Below are 16177 nucleotides of genomic sequence, written 5' to 3'. Positions count from 1 at the left end.
CTAAGGCTAAAAACAATTGAGCTGATGTGGCTTCACGAGAGAAAAGAGAATTAACGTTGTGGCCATGAACTTCATAGAAAGAAGGGATATTGATAACATCATATATTTTCTCCACTACAAAATGATTTGTTATCAAATATATGCTAGGAAGCAATATGATATAATAAATAGATAAAAGTTTCTTATAAAAAATTGATAAAAACATAAATACCAATATTACCCCTAATGAATGAATTAGTAAAGTACTGATATATAATTTTAAACCAACAGTCCACATCTATTAATATTGATAAACTAATGATCTGTATCTATTTTATTAATAGTATAATATTATCATTAGAGCACTTGCTATTGTTTCTTTCCAAGAAATATACATAGTGCGGGCGGCGAATTAGCCTAACCGGCCGTCATGGGTAAAAAGAACAGGTTGCAACAGTAACTAGCTATTAGCATGTCGTTGACTTGTTGGTGGGTCCCCATACCACATTTCACACAAGGCTGCGTTTATGACTTATGAGTCGGCCTATATATAATAAAATCAACTTGGAAGAATTATGGCCACACCAGCCAGCTCTCCATGATGTAAGATACTAACATCCAAGCCTCTTGTTGCTGGGTCTCCCTACCAGGTCTCACACCAGACTCTGCCAGCAGTGCAATCATCTTCATCTCGCTCGCATGGATTCCTTCGGGCAATCCTCGGCTAGCTTAACATCTGTCTCTTTTTTTTAATGCTTATAATTATAAGTTAAAATTTAAATTTTTAACTTTAAATTAAATTTAGAGTTGATTTTAGAGTTTTTACTGAAGTGTATTTTTCGGTCTTGCTTAAGATCACTGAGAATACGTATATAAAATTTTTATTTATGACTTATTTTTTGTTTATAAATACACTATTTAGTTCTTAAAATACTCGAACAATCACACCTAAGTCTCCAGCATTCTCTTGCAAACTTCCATCTTTGTTCTGGTCGAGCCCAGCCATGTGGCTTGTCGAGCTCAGGTGATGGCATAGACAAGTCTAACCGACGAATGTCCCTACGTCCGTTGACCTTCGCACCCATTTTACATGTACAGATATTTTATTTACAACTTTTTATATACAAATTATATATATATATATATATAGTGTATAATCTTTTCAAAAATCTAAACAGTGGACATGTAATATTTAGGCTTAATTAGTGCACATCATTAGTACATCTACCAATTAAGGAAAATATTCCTAGTGTGTCAGCTTTAAGTAAAACGTTCTCTTAAATAATTTATCTTATTTACAATCTAATTACACCATTGTATTTGTTGCAATTAATATTTACAACAAGATCTTACTCTCTCTATCTCACAACAAGTGTAATTTGCACTATTTTATAATCAACATTTGATCGTCCATCTTATTTAAGAGAAGTTATTATTAGTATTTTATTATTATTATATGATAAAACATAAATAGTATTTTATGTGCGCTATTTTTTTATTTTTTATAAATTTTTAAATAAGATCAATAGTCAAAAGTTGGACATAAAAATCCACAAATACAGTTATATTGGGGTGAAGATAGTAGATGATTATATTTTTAATAAATAATTGTAAATTACTTTTAGAGTTGATTAAATTAAACAACGGTTGTACAGTTGTCATGGGCATTGGAATGTATGAAACTGGTAGTACTTTGCTGTATTATATAAAGGTAATTACAAAAAAAAAAATTGCATCCGGACAACACGGTGGATAATAGGCCAAAACAGTTTCCATTTATATCATCGTATGTTTTGTCAGTTCTGTTTTCAGTTCTGACAATTACCTTTTCCGTATATCCCGTCAGTAAACTTTTTAAACAACATCCGGAACAGCAGGTAATTACCGCTGTCGTTCTCACCTCTAACTGCATGCTCCCTCCGATCCAAGGCATAACTACTTCTGCTATTCAAATTTCGAGCCGACTCCGTTGCATTTTATTAGTAATAGAATTTAATTCACACCGTTGATTTATTTTTATCGGACGACTCTGATTAAATTATACTATCACCAGAAATTTGAATGGATAATATTGTCCTTTCTATTATGATCTTTATTGTAAAAAATATAAAATTATAAAATACTGCTAATCAAGTAATTAACAAAGTAAAAAATATTTTACTACTAGTAAAATGTATTGGAGAGTTGCCCCTCAAAATTGATTCTAAAAATAGAATGACTTCTACGTCTATATCTTCCCCGACTAAAATTTATCACCTACTGTACTTTTTTACAGGGCGGTCCTGAGGGTGTGGTAGAGGGGCGGCCGCACCAGGCTCCCAAAATTTTGGGCCCCACTTAGTATTAGCGATGGATGGGTGCAGATGATTGCTATTATTTATTCAATAGTTTTTTTGATTAATTCACTTATTTTTATGTTTTATAATTTATATGTATGAGTTCAACGCCAGTACATTATCTTTATAAATTATAACCTCATTCTTCATATGATGTCATCAAGAAAAAATAGACAAATCTTTATGACTGGAAAGAAAATTCAGATACGATTGATATCGCTCGTGTCAATGTCTTTGCATTTAAAAATATTAGAAAAAAATTTCAAAGGCTCTACCAATATTGCTAGTTTTCTTATATAAATATTGGTTTTTAATACACTTTAAATATTAATCGGTAACATTAGGTATATAAAGATTATTACTTATATGTTATATTTAGGGCCCCCTTTTAGTTTTGTCCTGGGCCACCAAAATCTTAGGCCCGGCCCTGCTTTTGTATCGACCAAACACAACATTTTTCCTTGTTTAATTGCACTAAATTTATTAATATCTCGCCCTCCTCTAAAATTTCTTATATTTTGGGACGAGGTAGGAATAAACATTGACCAAGTCATCAAGGAGAGTTTGATTTGCATGCAATACATACGCGTACTATACTAGGGCGTACGGTAGCGGAAGGGTTGACTTGCGCTGAAGAGGTGGGGTCGTTGTGATGTCCCTTGCTCCGCGTGAGGCCATGAGCTCGATCGGCATGTTCGATGGAGTTGCCGCGGTGAGCAAAATTAACGGAATGGGCTTAATTTGGTGCGTGTTGCGCTAGTCAAGCATAACTACATGCAGCCTGTAGTCAAGTTAGTCATCAGGTCAGCTCAACGCGGAGATGGTATTGAATAGTACGTATATTGTCGCGGCTATTATTATGCTGCAAAATTAGTTCGCTCCTTCACAAATAATATAATATTACTATTTTAGAACAACTTGTTAAATTATTTGGGGTGAGGGATTGCTTAAGCCGGTTAGCTGAAATTTTATACTGTGTTTGTGTATAGGCCGGAACGAGTCTTCGGTAGCAGCTGAAATATAATCTTCCAATCTACTGCTTCTTGCGGCAGCCTCCAACCTTTCGATCCATCTTGTTCTTGTTACTTGCTAGCAAGCACAGCAAGAACGAAATCCTTCCAGAGCTAGCTAGTTTTGACGAAGACCTTCCATGGCGGTGTTGGGTGGGCTGGGGCACGCGGCGACGGTGGCGCAGCTGGTCGGGGTGGACGTGGGCGGGCTCATCACCATGATCATCCAGGCGGCGGCGACGGCTCGGCGGAACAAGATGGAGTGCGAGCTGCTCGCTCGCCGCGTGCTGATGATCAACGACCTGCTCCTGCACCTGCAGGATCCAGAGACGATGGTGAAGGAGCCGGAGGTCCGGCAGCCGTTGGCCGGGCTCGACCGAACGCTCCGGCAGGCGCACGGCCTCGTGACTCACTGCCAGCGTAGGAACGCCGTCTACCGGTTCTTCATGGCGGGGCGGCTGGCTGACAGGTTCAGGGACGTGCACAGCATGATCGACTCCTACCTCATCCTCTTCCCTTTCATCAGCCACATCGATATCACCCGCCGCCTCAACCAACAAATGCGTGACACCGTGCGGGTTCCAAGCGATCACACGACGACCGCCCCGTCATCCCCATCTCCGTCTGCAAATATCGCTCGGAAGGTATCATATGGGGTCCAGGAGTTTACCTTCCAGGAGCTCGTGGATGCGACGGAGAACTTCGCCGTCGCGCGGGAGATCGGTAGAGGTGGCTTCAGCAGGGTGTGCGTGGGAAGGCTGGCGGACGGGCGGGAGGTGGTCGTCAAGCGCAAAAGCGTGGTTACAAAAAGCGAGGAGGAGTTCATGGCAGAGGTCACAGTCCTGTCCCAACTCCGGCACAAGCACATTATACGCCTCCTGGGGTGGTGCGTGGAGGACGCGGAGGAGGACGACGACGAGGAGGAGCAAGAACGCCTGCTCGTTATCGAGCACGTCGAGAACGGCTCGCTTTACGACCACCTGCATGGTCAGCTGCCGCCGTGGTCTTCCTCCCCGGTGAGGGAGTCATGGAAGGCGCGCATCGAGATACTGCTCGGCGTGTCACGGGCCATAGATTACCTGCACAACTCCACCGAGCCGCCGGTGATCCACCGTGACATCAAGCCTTCCAACATCCTCCTCGACGCCAGCTGGTCCCCGCGCTTGTCGGACTTCGGCGCGGCGGTCAGCTGCTGGGACGACGCTAGTATCGCTGACCTAACACCAAGAGGCACGCCCGGATACGTCGACCCGCAGTACAGCAGCACCGGCGTTCTGAAGCCGACGAGCGACGTCTACAACTTCGGCGTTGTGATGCTGGAGGTGTTGACGGGGAAGAAGCCGATATTTAGCTTGGAGGATGTACATGGGAAGGGGAACGGCGCCATGAATCCATCGAGCCTGACGTCGTTCGCGCTGCCAATCATCGAGGCCGGTAAGGTGAGCAAGTTGCTGGACAGGCGACCAGCCTTGAAGCCAACGCTGAGGGAGATCCAGGCGATGGAAATGGTGGCCCGCACGGCGGCGCGCTGTGTGCGGCTCAAGGGGGAGGACCGGCCGGCCATGTCGGACGTCGTCGCGAAGCTCCAGGAGGCTCTCGAGCTCGTGCGTACGTAAGTAGTTCAGTCTGCGCGTCTGTCCAATATTCAGCCTGAGTGGGTGGGTGGCCTTCTTTGTTCCGGGTGTGTCGATATCTAGTGCATGTAAAGATGTTAGAAGTTAGCATGTGATCAGTTGTTAACTACCATTCTTCAGTGTCTATAAGTTGGACTTTTTTAGTGTACTCCAAATCTATTTTGGACCATTCATTATGCCTTCATCCAATGGTTGGTTGATAGTTGTCATACCTCATTTGTGGTAAGATCTCAAAATAAGGAAACATTTTACATGTCATTTAAAACATCATTTTGGATATGCATGCTAACTATTAACAAGATATCTTATACTGCATTTTTCAAATTTAAATTATGAATTGCAAATATTTATTTATAAAAAAAAATTATCCATCGTCTGTCCGAATCATATTTAAAAGCCAGTGAGCCAATGACTGATAACTTATCGGCTGGTACTCCCATAAAACAATGAATAAAATACAACGATCTGATATAAATCATCTAATAAACGCAATCTACTAAATCGGACCGAACCGAGACAGTACTAGATTGAATATGTCAAATAGCAAATATCAAACCACGTAGATCACCCAAAATGATCGACCAGATCAACTCAAAACACGAAAGTGATCTAAGTTGAAACTGATACGATAACTAGCAATCGCACAACTAGCTAGATTAGAAGATCGAACCGAACCGAGACAGTCCTAATCTAGCCGATGCGATTACCGTGGCTAGGCGGAACGTAGGACTTATCCCTCTGCCGGAGATCGAAAGCGATGCAGCCCCACATCAGGTGCCAAGTCCTGCCGGAGTTGACCTCGGAATAGGGTGGCGATGCGCCGAAAGTAGTTGATCTATGATGTAGATGATTGCCAATGATCCTGGGCATACATATTTATACCCTCGGGTAGATGCTAATCCGTGTCGGACACGACTCTTAATAGATAAAAAGAAATAACAAATCTATCTCTAACACGACACGGTTTCTAATAGATAAAAGAAAACAAATAAGTCCCGATCGGACTCTAACTCTCTTAGAGATAAAGCAAAAATACTAACTAGCTCCAACTAATAGATAAATTCACGCCGCCATGCCTTGGTCTTCACGATTCCCTGTTGAACTCGAACTCTTCTGAATAAAATTTCTATCGACGATTGCACCTTTCCTTATCCGAATCCAATACGAAAATTTACCAAATTTTGGTGTTAATACATCCTAAATCTGTTGTTTTAAATTGGTAGAACCCAATAGAGATGTGAACCAAAACGAAGTATGCAGATATTCTGGTACGTTTGTTTGGGTGGATGTCAATTCACCCAAAACATATTGATCAAAGTGACAAACATGAATAATCAAAATCCTATCTACATATTGATCAAAGTGACAAACATGAATAATCAAAATCCTATCTCAGTGAACTATTTCTGGGCTTGTGAATACTAGCTTATGTAAAAACAACTTTCATCTGAACCTATCATATGCTGAAACTGATCTTAGCATCGAACTTTTCAATATACATGTGCATGCAGAAGCAATCTCGCCGGAATCTTCAACGACAGGACGAAACACGCCGAGCGTTGAATAGTAGATCAATCTTCAATGCTCTGATACCACTTGTTATGAAAAATAGAGGCACAACCAATACATAAATTTAACATGAAAAAACCCTTGCATGAAAAACCATGGACATCAAACGACAATAATCACTGTGAGAAAATGATTACAATACACAAGAATACAATAGGCCATCACGCTCTTTCTGTACCGCTCCATATAAATGGACACTTCAACTATGGTGATTACACTCCTGATCTTTGCATAGCTATGATGCATCGAGGGCGCGACACTCTGGGTTCCTGCGAAGAGAATGAACTGCAAGGTGTTTGACGAAACGCGCTAGTTAAGAGCAGAGACGAACACGGAAGAGGATTTTGGTGCAGCCTGTGCAAGCGCTGCTTTTCGGGGTTTTCTTGATGAAAATATAACGAAAACAGTACATGAAGATCATGGACTTTACTGGCCTCTTACAACTGGACATGAACACACACGACCTTCACCTTAAATTCTCGCGGCACACACACATGCATAAGCATAACTAACTGAGGATCATGGAGATGGAACGAAAATGGAGAAAATAAAAGAGAAGGGCTTTTTTTATTGTCTTTAAAAAATATCTTGAGGTAAAAAAAATCTTAGCGTAAAATTGTGGTACTTCAAGTTACCAAAATTTTATTAAAAATATATGATATTTTGAGATATTTTTTCAAGAATGTTCAAAAAAGTTCAAAAGAAACACGCACAAAATTATCCAACAAGTAATTCTCTCCTCCGACGATCTGTAGCTGATGTAGCTTGAACCTTGCGCTCTCTACTTCTGATAAAAATTAAGATGGGAAACTCTGTTCCGCGGTGACCTATAAAGAAAAAAGAAAAGGAACAGAGTTGTTGGTCAGAGCTCAGAGCCACCCACCACCCTGCTGCTCTCCAAAAATAAGGAAAAATGGAACCGCATGGAATTGCATGCACTACTTACTACACATGCCTTGGTTTTCTCCAAGCAAAATAAAATTGTGGTATTGATAAATATAGGGTTTTTTTACTATTCTTGAAAAATATCTTGAAGTAATAAAAATTTAGTATGAAATTCTAGTGCCTCAAGATACATTGTACCAAATATTTACACTGAAAATATGGTACCTTAAGATATTTTTTAAAGGACATTAAAAAAAACTCTGAGGCTCCTTTGAATCACAGGAATGAAAAAAGGAGGAATATGAAAAATATAGGACTCTGACAGGAACGTAAGTATAAAACAGATGATTGCAAAACATAGGAAAAATGTAGAAATTGCTCTTTGATTGGACCACATGAAAAACAGGATTTAAGGAGAGATAAAGATTCAAAAGATTTTTTCCATGAGGTTATACCTCTTGTTAAATATCCTCTAAAACTTGTATGGAAAGATGCATTTCATAGGAATTTTATAAGGTTTATTCCTTTGATTCAAAGAGCTTTCTATGAAAAAATTCTATAAAAATAAAATTATCTAAAATTCCTATGAATTTCCTTTGAATCAAAGGGGACCTAAATATTAATGTTGGAGTAGTAGTATCTCACTGGACTGTGCACTCACTGAAAGCCGTGTTTCGTAAACGAATAAAAAAGATTGAGTTTTCCAGTTCTTGAATAGAGTTAGCTTAGATACCAACGGATACAAAAATTTTACACTGAAATTTTATGGTACCTCATGGTATCTTCTCGAGTACCGTAAAATTGCTCAAAAAGATTATGCAAAAACGCCCATAAACTCGAGCTGAATGCAAGATTAGTGATCTCATGGGAGTAGCTTCTGAATTACCTAGTGTCCGTCAGGCCGGTGGACCTGGAGGCAGAGGTGGCCATCCATGGCTGCTGCTGCTGCTGCTGCTGCTTGCTCCCCTGGCAGGTGAAAATGAGAGTGCCCTGCGGCGTCTCCCACTGGCCGCTCCCCTGGCAGGTGCAGAGAATGCCCTCTGGCTCCTGCTGCTGCCTCCTGCTTCACTCACGGCCGCAGCCGAAACGCCGCTGCAGCTTATGCTAGTACCTGCTTCACTGACAGGCGAACAGCCCCAGTTTTGCTGCACTGCACTGCAAGAACCTCCCGATCCAGGAGTTAACGGGTAGAATTGCTCCCTCCATGCCGTGAACTCATTGATCAAATCTTCCGTAGAGTCCCAATGCGCATCTGCGTGCCAATCGGCTGGATTAACATGATGCCCTGTTGGAGAATATGGCAATTAATTAAGGTGCAGACAGATCAGACCTGAGTGGTTTTCTTCTAAACATGAACTAACAAAAAATTATACAGAAAGAAAATTGCTACCATCATGTTCAGCCATTTTGTTGCACTCCAAATAATGTAGTTGCGCTGAGCTCAAACCATCCAGGGATGAATCTGCCATTGCCTCATTTCCTATGGATGAAGCTTGTGGGTCGACAACTTGAATGCCCTCAAGTTGTCCTGTAAGATGTTCAGAGTAAATCTACCTCTGGAACTGATAAAACAAAGAGATATAGGAAAGGCCAATTACCATGGTGCATCAAGTTCTGGTATGAAGTGTCTGGATGGAAGTTGGAGCTATATGGAAGATTCACTGGCACTCCACCAGATGATAGTCCATTATTATACGCTGAAGAAATCTCCTGGTGTCTTCCAACTTGGACTTCAAGTTGTTCTGTGAGATTTTTGAAGAATCAATAAACTTTCATCCGGATATCCACAGAAACAAGAAACTAACTCCAGCAGCAAACTATGAATGGATAATAGGAGACCTATCAAATTACTCAAGAGAGGGCAGGTCGAACCTACCTTGTAGCGTATGACTTGGTTGCATCGAGCATGATCCCTGAAGGTAATGGCCGTTATTGCTTCTAAAAAGTGGCTCATGTTCGTGAGACACATTGCTCTCTTGACGGCAAATAGAGTAAACCCCTTGTCTTGGATTGCATTTTTGAGCATGACTAACCATCAAGTCCCAATCTTTGTCAGAAACATTTCCCAAAATCTACATAGAGTGATATTAAAAAGAATCTGTCAGTCAGTGACATTGTATAAGAGAGAAAAATTAGCTATCGAAACAACGATATTAATAATCCATTGTCATACTTTACGCAGACCATCTGGACTCTTCATGTAGGAAGATAAGAAGACCTCCACTGTCTTGATACCATTCTGCTCTAGTGACTTGTGCCTGTCACCTTTCTTTGCAATTTTACTCAGTGTATATACAGGATCTTCTGGGGATGGATTGGGATTCTTCTTTGCTACTGCAGAGAAAGACACTCGACGTACAGTTATACTGGCTTTTATCCTTTGAACAATAATAATTATGAAAATGGTTTTTCAGTGAGAAATTTTATGGTACTCGAGAAACTATGGATATACCAAATTTTTTATGTAAAATTTTGGTGCCTTGAGATACGTAGTATCTATCGAGTTTTTACATAAAAAATATGTTATCTTACAGTACAATTTCTTAAAATATTGGATCGTGGCTGAGTTTCCAAGGTTCTACATGTAGATAAATTATGTAATATAGGTAATGCGCATGTTACCATTTAGTTATTATAATCCCTTGGATTGTTTTTTCTACTCAGGCTGCGTTCTTCTCAACCCCTTGCTAACCCAGATTCTCTTGTTTTTCACACACACGCTTTCCAATTTTCTAAACGGTATATTTTTTAAAAAAATTCTATAGAAAAGTTGTTTTTAAAATCATATTAATCTAGTTTTCATTTTTTAAAATTCATAATTAATTAATTATGTACTAATCTATTATGTTTTTTTCGTGTCAGATAACGTATCCTCAACCGAACATAGCCTCACCCTGTTTGCACCATCCAGGTTAATGGATGTGCATAACAGACATAACAGCATGGATTAGAAATATAGTATTAATACACCGACCATCGATATTTCTTAAATATTTAGTTTAAATACGACAAACGAATTATCCTCGAAAAGTACTATTATAATGGTTGTGTTCTTACACTGCTATAATGCAGATTATTCTTTAGCTTTTGCACACATATCTCCCGAACTGCTAAACAGTGTATTTTTTATAAAAAATATATATATAAAAAAGTTCATAATCTCACTAATTTAAATTATTTTTTAACTTTGTAGTAATTAATTTTATCGTTTTTATATCATTAAATAGCTACAAAAGTATCGAATAATCTTTCATCACCAAAACAACATGGCCAATATAATAAACTTATTAGATTTTATAAATTTATTATAGCACAAAAAATGTTTGTTGAAATTTTAGAAGTTTGAGTAAAGCTTATCAAAAATAACAAATATTTTTTACTAGAGTGAGTACTAGAACAGAATAGCGTAAACTCACGGTATCCCCGACCATCTTTCACAGAAAAAGATTCAGTTATTCCTTCTTGAATTCTTTCCGAGATTCTTTCATCAGCTGCCTTGACCCCCAACTTGAACTTTTTGCTTGGAACAAAACTAGAATTGTCTTGAAACTTGGCACTACGGAGATAACCCACGCCATTTTGCAGCCTAAATTTCAGTTCTCCAGACAGCAAATTTCCTTTGTGAGGTCGTCCATGCACTATTTTACCATCGAAATCATCTTTAGTCCAAAGTCCTCTATTATCATGGTCAAAGTCACCATGGATGACCACAATCTGAACTCTCATTGAAGAGAATGGGCCACTTGTTACGATCTTGTTGTTATGATCATGTATGGCTATCTGAAGGGAGCTTTCATCATCTGCTTCTATTGTGTGCGTAGAGTACTTGTCTTTGCTGCACGAATTCATGAATTGTAATCGAAATGGTGGCACGCTGCAGTTCTGATCAGATAACATCCTGAAAGATAGTGAGAATAAATCATATATAAATATACCACGCTGATCTTTAATTTATGGCAGCTACTTATGTATACTTAGGGGGTGATCGATTGTTTGGTATTTTGTGGAAAAATAATTTGTGATTAAAATTTTTATACGTGTATTTTTACCGATCTAAAAACCAGTGCTGAAAAATAAGTTTCAATGAAAAACTCAAATTTAATGTTAAAAATTTAAATTTTGGTTTATAAGCATGAGTATAAGCGAAAAGATGGGATTGTTAAGGTTGTAGTGACCTATTTAGCATTCCAATGTCCTAAGTTCAAATCTTCATACGAGAATTTTAAATTGAGTTGTTTGAGGGGTTAAGCTCAAAATTTAAAAATGTTGCATATATCCGGTTGGATGTATAGACCAGATAAAAATACGCTTCTATAAAAAAAGCTTATGCATAGTCAAATAAAAAATTTATATATATATATATATATATATATATATATATATATATATATATAACACAGATCAATAATAATATCTTATGCACACTACAAAGATATCATGAATAGGTGCGTTATTTCCCCCCTACCTTTGGCTTGGCTAACTTCCCAAGAAAAAAAAGTCGCTTGGTTTAATTTACATCACTCGACTCCAAAACAGGATAGCATTTGTCCCTAAATTGTCAAATTTTAGTTAGGACTTAGCCCTTCATTCATATGACTGATTTTCACCATGATTTATCAGTAATGACATTATTATTGAAGTCATTACAGTGCATGCAAGGTATGGACAAATACCTCAAATTGAGAAAAGGAACAAAAAACGTCTGATTAGGGATTAACAAGTAACACATTTTCAAGAACATGCGAGAATGTTGGATGTCATTTCACTGGGCCGGGGAGCCTTGCTGTGGCCTTCAAAATTCAATCATTTTCGTTGTTAGACATTCTAGTATAACTATTAAGGCAAATGTTAGGGCAGCAAGTAAGCTGAACCCTTTGATCATGTTAACTCTCTAATAGACACGTTAATATTCTCTGCAATACTGCATATAGTAGGTGTCACCCACATGCAGGGGTGGATATAATATGGGGGGCGGGGGCTCGAGCCCCGTTACCACCGTTAAAGCTAACATCGTCACATGTTTGCTACAAAAATCCAAATGTTTTGTACTATTTGTATAATCTTCTTTTGTTTGTACTTTTTAATGTGTGAGAATTATGACTTCACTTATGATATGAAAGATTGCAGATATTTTGTAACTCCATTACTTCAAAACGATAAACTTAAAGGAAAGAAAATTGTGTTTACGCTAAGATTACCAACCTAGATGCAGGGAATTGCTGATGGTAACCACCAACTCCACTTATTTCCTGTCAACAGAATTAATTACATTTAATTTATATATATACTAAAATATGCAAATTCGATTGCATATTAATAATAATAATGGTATGAAATCTAACCAAAAAAAAAAACCAAAGTCGATGTTATCAATGAACAATCTTAAGTTACAGTCCATGAAATGGACTTCTTCGTACTGGAAATCATTTCATCCCAACCATATATCAACCATTGCATGAATACAAAAGCATGCATTTTGTTCTTAATTTATGACTGAAGCATAAATTAAAGCTTTTACCGCTGTTAAGCTGGATACTTTTTCTTGGAGCTCCTGATTCTTCCTATATATGGTTTCGATCTTCTCATTTTGCTGCTGTATCATTCGTAGCATCTCCTGAATCACGTCGGTCTGCTTGTCACTGTCATGCAACCACGCAAAGAAAATAAGCTCGAAGAGAATAACAGGAGGTGATTGTCAAATGACATATTTGTAAATAAAAAATAATTTGTGAATAATTTTGTTATATATTTATGGTTAGCAATCTAAAATCAAGGTTGGAAAATAAGCTTCGATGAAAAAACCATAAAATCAACTTCAATTTTAAGGTTAAAATTTTAAATCTTGGCTTATAAAAATATACAGAAGTGAAAAGATGAGGGTGATTGTGAAGTTCATCTCAGAAAATCAGTAGTAGCCCGTTTCACAATGTATTGTGCACATTTTATTGGGAAGTGTTTTTGTAATCTATACTAAGGCAGTGGTGCCACCCCACCTACCCCTATTATAAAGTGTATAAATTTTTCATTAAACTTATTAATATCCAGAAACAATCAAATCTATATAGCTAGATACAAGATGAATATTTCCTATGAAAAAGATGTATAACATATTTAATGAAAAATATATTTTTATTTATTTTAGACAATATTAATATATTTTCTTTTATCCATAGCAAAGCATGTGCATTCAACTAACTCTCTATGGAAACTGAAGGTGTATCTACTATGAGCAATTTTACAGTCTTTGATAAGGTATTATAAGGTATCAAAATTTCAGTATAAAATTTTGATACCTCTTGGTACCTAGTTACTCTGAGATACCAAATTTTACACTAAAACTTTGGTACCTCTCAGTACCTACTCAAGTACTATAAAATTGTTCTTCAAAGTAGATGCATCGAGATAGATTTGAAGGCATAAACCCCTCTAGTACAGACTTTAAAACCCTTGCACTAAACTCTTAAAGTTGCCTTAGCTTGCTAGTTTGGCTAAAGAGAGGAGCAAGCAAAGTGAAACCCGTTCCGATTTCGCATTGCCAAACAGATTGATTACTCGAGGAGAAGAAGAAGCTACATCAACGAGCAGCAGACCACATGGATGAAAGAGAGGGAGTTTTCTTTTCTTTTCTTTTCTTTTTTGTGTGTGTGAACAGATCGAACAAGCATCCATGGCATAAATGGAGCAAAAATGTTGTAGAAAAGTGAGCTCACTCGAAAGCACAGGAGGAGGAGGAGCTCCGTGGTCGCTTCGCCGGCGGCGATCCTCCTTCCTCCCGTAGAGACATTGCCCACCGGCCGGAGTGTGTGTGGTGGCGGTGGCGGTGGACGAGGGCTTATTGCCATTAGCTACACTGTAACTGATGGTTTTGTAGGTTACTCTATTTTCGTTGTCGGCTGCAGCTGTGGCGCAGAGCAAGCACAAAACAGAGCATTACCAGCTGTCTTTCTCTAAACTAATCCGGTATCTGATTTTTTTTTAAGATAGTAGTACAGTTCCTTGATAGGTACTACGAATATTCCATGAAACTTCAACCGATGCACAGGATAGCAAGTGTTCTAGGGTTTGTTTGGATGTTATTCTGAGAATCTCGCCTGACTTAGGCGTCTCTATCAGGCGTCCGATTTTGGTCCCCTATGACCGGATTGACATGCTTGAGTTTGAGCGATCAGACGAGGCATTAACCAAACACGTCCCTAATCTTTCGAGATTACGGTCTACTCACACTCTTCCTCCGAGCATCTCTAAACCTACGCAAAGTGATTGGGCAGATTCACAGTTGAATATAACTCTATTTTAGAATAGGAGATAGTATACATTATCATACACTCTCTTGCTAAGCTACTAGATTTCTTTGAAATTTAATTTTACAAGTATTTCTAACAAAACTTTTTGAGAACTAACTTTCAACTTTATAACATTTAATTTGTTTGTTTATATCCTCGAAAAATTATTGTAAACTCATATTCATCCGCTGGATACAACATTAGTTAACCTGGATCAGGGAACACTAGAGCAACATGGTATGTTGCTTTCCTATATTTATAATCTAATCTACTATAAGCCATGCGCTAGCTGTTTTTATGTGACGGATCTACCATATGGCTCTAAGGATTCGAACCCTCGCAGTCTCTTAGGACAACGGGAGTCCTCATTTCTACTCTATCAATTTTATTTAGACTCCCACTGCTATCATTTATCTGCAATATTTTTTTTAATCTGAATTTGTCTAGCCTGGTCTACAGAGAATCTGAATTTGTATAGCGTAGCCTACAGGAGGATCTGACTTGTTTTGTTTAGCTGACTATTTAGTTATGAATTGACTCAAAGTATAGGCAGCCACGTGATGCATAATTGCATCGGCCAATCTCTAGTGAGAGGTGAAAACAGAGATCTGTTTTCTCGGGAGTCACGCCCAGCTGACTGTGGAGTGTGCTCTCCCGGTGTGGCTTTGGTTTTTGCCATTTATGATATAACAGTAGACTACATGCGTTTACACGGAGGAAAATAAAAAAAAATACCATTACTAGCTACTGTATAAGCCTATAATTACTTTTAATAATAGAGTCAACTGCCAGATATAAATTCATATTAGAGCTAACATGTATAATATATTAGCTATAAAATTAACTCTAATATTTTTCTTTTATATTTTTTCTTCTTATATCTATTACATCTAAAGTGCAGTGGCATGCCAAAACCAGAGGAGGCCTCGTTTGGACGGAAGAAAAATCCGGAAATGCTCCTTTAAATGTGAGAAATTCTTCCTGTTTATGAGAATTCACGAGAAAAAGGTCCCTCCGTTTTCAAATAAACCATATTATTTATGTTTAAACTTTGACTGTTTGTTTTTTTATAATAATATAAAAGCTACTCCCTCCGTCCCTAAATGTTTGACGCCATTTATTTTTTATACATATTTGACTATTCGTCTTATTCAAAAAATTTACATAATTGTTAATTATTTTATTATTATTTTATCTATTGTTAAATATATTTTTATGCAGATATATAGCTTTACATATTTTTTAAAAAAATTGAATAAGACGAATGGTCAAACGGGATGGAGGTAGTAGTACATTATATGGTGTCGGTATAGGCTAGGAAACTCTCGTATAATTATTTAAGAGTAATTAGTTGTTAATATTGAAACAGTTAAAGTTAACAGTAGTGAGTACAACTAATGTTCTTCGTAACCTGAGTTTTTTACCATGTTTAACAAGGTAGCTTGATGTACCCCATTCTTTAGTATACTAAAAATTTAGAG

General features: G+C 38.0%; 2 protein-coding genes across 2 annotated transcripts; one reads left to right on the top strand and one right to left on the bottom strand.

Annotated features, from left to right (window-relative positions):
* The first annotated feature begins 3465 nt into the window (after nucleotides 1-3465).
* On the top strand, nucleotides 3466-4941 carry LOC102699277 (putative serine/threonine-protein kinase-like protein CCR3). Its single transcript, XM_006664859.1, has one exon. It carries the CDS (start codon nucleotides 3466-3468, stop codon nucleotides 4939-4941), a length of 1476 nt encoding a protein of 491 aa, XP_006664922.1.
* Nucleotides 4942-8309: 3368 nt separating this feature from the next.
* On the bottom strand, nucleotides 8310-14197 carry LOC102699559 (calmodulin-binding protein 60 D-like). Its single transcript, XM_040528582.1, has 9 exons — nucleotides 14124-14197; nucleotides 12932-13052; nucleotides 12616-12662; nucleotides 10830-11311; nucleotides 9587-9747; nucleotides 9290-9485; nucleotides 9012-9155; nucleotides 8861-8941; nucleotides 8310-8698 (listed from the first exon to the last, which is right to left on the bottom strand). Exons 1-9 carry the CDS (start codon nucleotides 14195-14197, stop codon nucleotides 8310-8312), a joined length of 1695 nt encoding a protein of 564 aa, XP_040384516.1.
* Between the last annotated feature and the right edge of the window lie 1980 nt (nucleotides 14198-16177).

The sequence above is a fragment of the Oryza brachyantha genome, chromosome 11, assembly GCF_000231095.2.
Source record: "Oryza brachyantha chromosome 11, ObraRS2, whole genome shotgun sequence".
Classification (NCBI taxonomy): domain Eukaryota; kingdom Viridiplantae; phylum Streptophyta; class Magnoliopsida; order Poales; family Poaceae; genus Oryza; species Oryza brachyantha.
This window is presented reverse-complemented; position numbering and strand designations above follow the sequence as displayed.

Coding starts and splice junctions, on each gene's coding strand:
- LOC102699559 (XM_040528582.1), bottom strand. CDS start 14,197: ATGTCTCTACGGGAGGAAGGAGGATCGCCGCCGGCGAAGCGACCACGG. Junction 9,748..10,829: donor GAAAGATGGTCGGGGATACC/GTGAGTTTACGC, acceptor CTTTCTCTGCAG/TAGCAAAGAAGAATCCCAAT. Junction 8,942..9,011: donor CCAGAACTTGATGCACCATG/GTAATTGGCCTT, acceptor AACATCTTACAG/GACAACTTGAGGGCATTCAA.
- LOC102699277 (XM_006664859.1), top strand. CDS start 3,466: ATGGCGGTGTTGGGTGGGCTGGGGCACGCGGCGACGGTGGCGCAGCTG.